General features: G+C 35.0%; 1 protein-coding gene across 1 annotated transcript in view; it reads right to left on the bottom strand.

Moving 5' to 3' along the window:
* Positions 1–15: 15 nt before the first annotated feature.
* LOC112709904 (probable CoA ligase CCL8) overlaps positions 16–1,952 on the bottom strand; it is a 4,789-nt gene continuing 2,852 nt past the window's right edge. The window contains exons 4-10 of the mRNA XM_072203760.1: positions 1,710–1,899; positions 1,533–1,621; positions 1,180–1,248; positions 991–1,044; positions 745–852; positions 376–474; positions 16–156 (exon numbers count right to left, since the gene is read on the bottom strand). Coding sequence (XP_072059861.1) covers positions 16–156; positions 376–474; positions 745–852; positions 991–1,044; positions 1,180–1,248; positions 1,533–1,621; positions 1,710–1,899 — 750 coding nt within the window. The remainder of the gene's footprint in view (positions 157–375; positions 475–744; positions 853–990; positions 1,045–1,179; positions 1,249–1,532; positions 1,622–1,709; positions 1,900–1,952) is intronic.

The raw sequence follows: 1,952 nt of genomic DNA, 5'->3' as shown, positions 1-1,952 counted from the left end.
ACATTGTAAGTGATTCTATGCAAAGTTGAAAGCTGAACAACTTAACAGGTAGAGGGTACTTACTTCAGTCATGCCATATCGCTCCAATAAGCGATGCCCAGTGATGGCTTCCCATTCTTGCATAACAGGTTGAGGGAGTGCAGAGGACCCACACATCTGAATGAAAACAAGATTCAGATTCGGGCATGAAGGTATTAGTCAACAATCAGAAAAAATGCAACACAACACAAAATAAACAGTAAAGCATCCGTGCATGCTAAGTTACACACTGAGAAAGTCAATCATTAAAATAAAAAAATAACACTTTATTTTCACAAATTCAATCAATTCTTCATTTATCTTCAAACAATTTGTCACGGTTGCAATTTGTCTCACCATAAGACGCAAGTTCCGTGCAGCAGATGCTGAGGTGGCTTGTAGCTCAGGATCCATTGCATGATAACCTTGTATCAACCGGGTGTACATAGTTGGAACCTTAATTCACAAAAGGATATAATGAGAACAAAATCACCTGAGAAAAGGTTTCTAATTGTAGAAATTACTGTTCATAGTTGATACCAAATAGTCTGCATGCAGAATTTAAGCACACAAAATAGTTCAAGTAAAGAAGCATAAAAGAGAATACCATCATATGGCCCATAAATTGTATATTTTATGATTATAGCACCAAATATAGTTCTGTCTTCAGTTTGCCTTACATTATATCATATAGGATTGCGTAGTGCTAGGCAGAACTATACTTACTCCAGTGAAAACAGTTATAGCATCATCAACCTTAGATCCTTCGGATGGATATGACTCACGCCATCTCTGCCAAATTCCCCTCACACTAAATTTTGGCATAAATTCAACCTTCAACAGGACAAAATGGATTATTAAGTACAGAATATCATCTATTTAAAAGGGATACAATGTATTATCCTTTTTTTTGTTTTGTTTTTCTCTAGATTTGTCTTTGGTTTTGTAAGCAAGAGTGAAAAAGAGTATTACCGAGGATCCTGCATAGAGAGGGGCAAATAAAGCATTGAAAAGTCCATGAACATGTATATCACATATGTTAAGGACTGACATCATAAAGATGTCCGAAATCACATCTTCAGCAAATAATCTACTGATGATCATACTGTTTTAATAATAAAATGTAGAATAATTTATGCACCAAAAACTTTCAAGGATATGATGCAACGGTAGGCAGTGTAGAAACTTATCAGCAGATGTATACTCCCATGCATTTGCCAAGGTTTGGACCTAAAATCAACACAAAGTTGAGGGGAAAATATTATTGAAAAACAATAATATATAAACGGATTGACATAGTTATATCAACAAGGCTTGAATTGCATTACAATTAAAAATAAGTTATTAAGCAGCACTGCAGCATTACTAGTATTATTTGATATTTGTTAATCACACCCAAAAAATTTGCAAAAACATAGAACTGGTGTTCAGGGAGATAATTTTTATCTCAATAAATGAAATTGATGTACCATTATTCCATGATATTAGACAATCGAGACAAATCATCAACATACCTGGGCAGCAATGCTTCTGTGAGTATGAACCACTCCTTTAGGTTTACCTGTTGTCCCACTCGTGTACAAAATCAGTGCTGGATCTTCACCTAGGTCAATGGATGAGGAAAACAAATTATGAGAAACAACCATCAGCTAGGTGCTACCAAAAATAAATTGAAATTGTTATTTTCTTACTTGGTTTTCCAATATTGTCCCGGAAAATTCTATCAACATCAATTTCCCCATTTTGTGAATCTTCATCACTGCTTTTCTCTGAGGGCTTAGCGAGAACAGGTGGGAGATGAAAAAACTGAGAAGAGGTTTTATTGGCAAGGTTTTGCATTAATTCACTATGATCTTCAGTACTCAGTATTGTGGACACATCCTACAGACAAATTATCATCAAATTTCTGTTAAAGGTTGGATCCATAAAGCAGA

Source organism: Arachis hypogaea, chromosome 9 (assembly GCF_003086295.3).
Source record: "Arachis hypogaea cultivar Tifrunner chromosome 9, arahy.Tifrunner.gnm2.J5K5, whole genome shotgun sequence".
Taxonomy (NCBI): Eukaryota; Viridiplantae; Streptophyta; class Magnoliopsida; order Fabales; family Fabaceae; genus Arachis; species Arachis hypogaea.
This window is presented reverse-complemented; position numbering and strand designations above follow the sequence as displayed.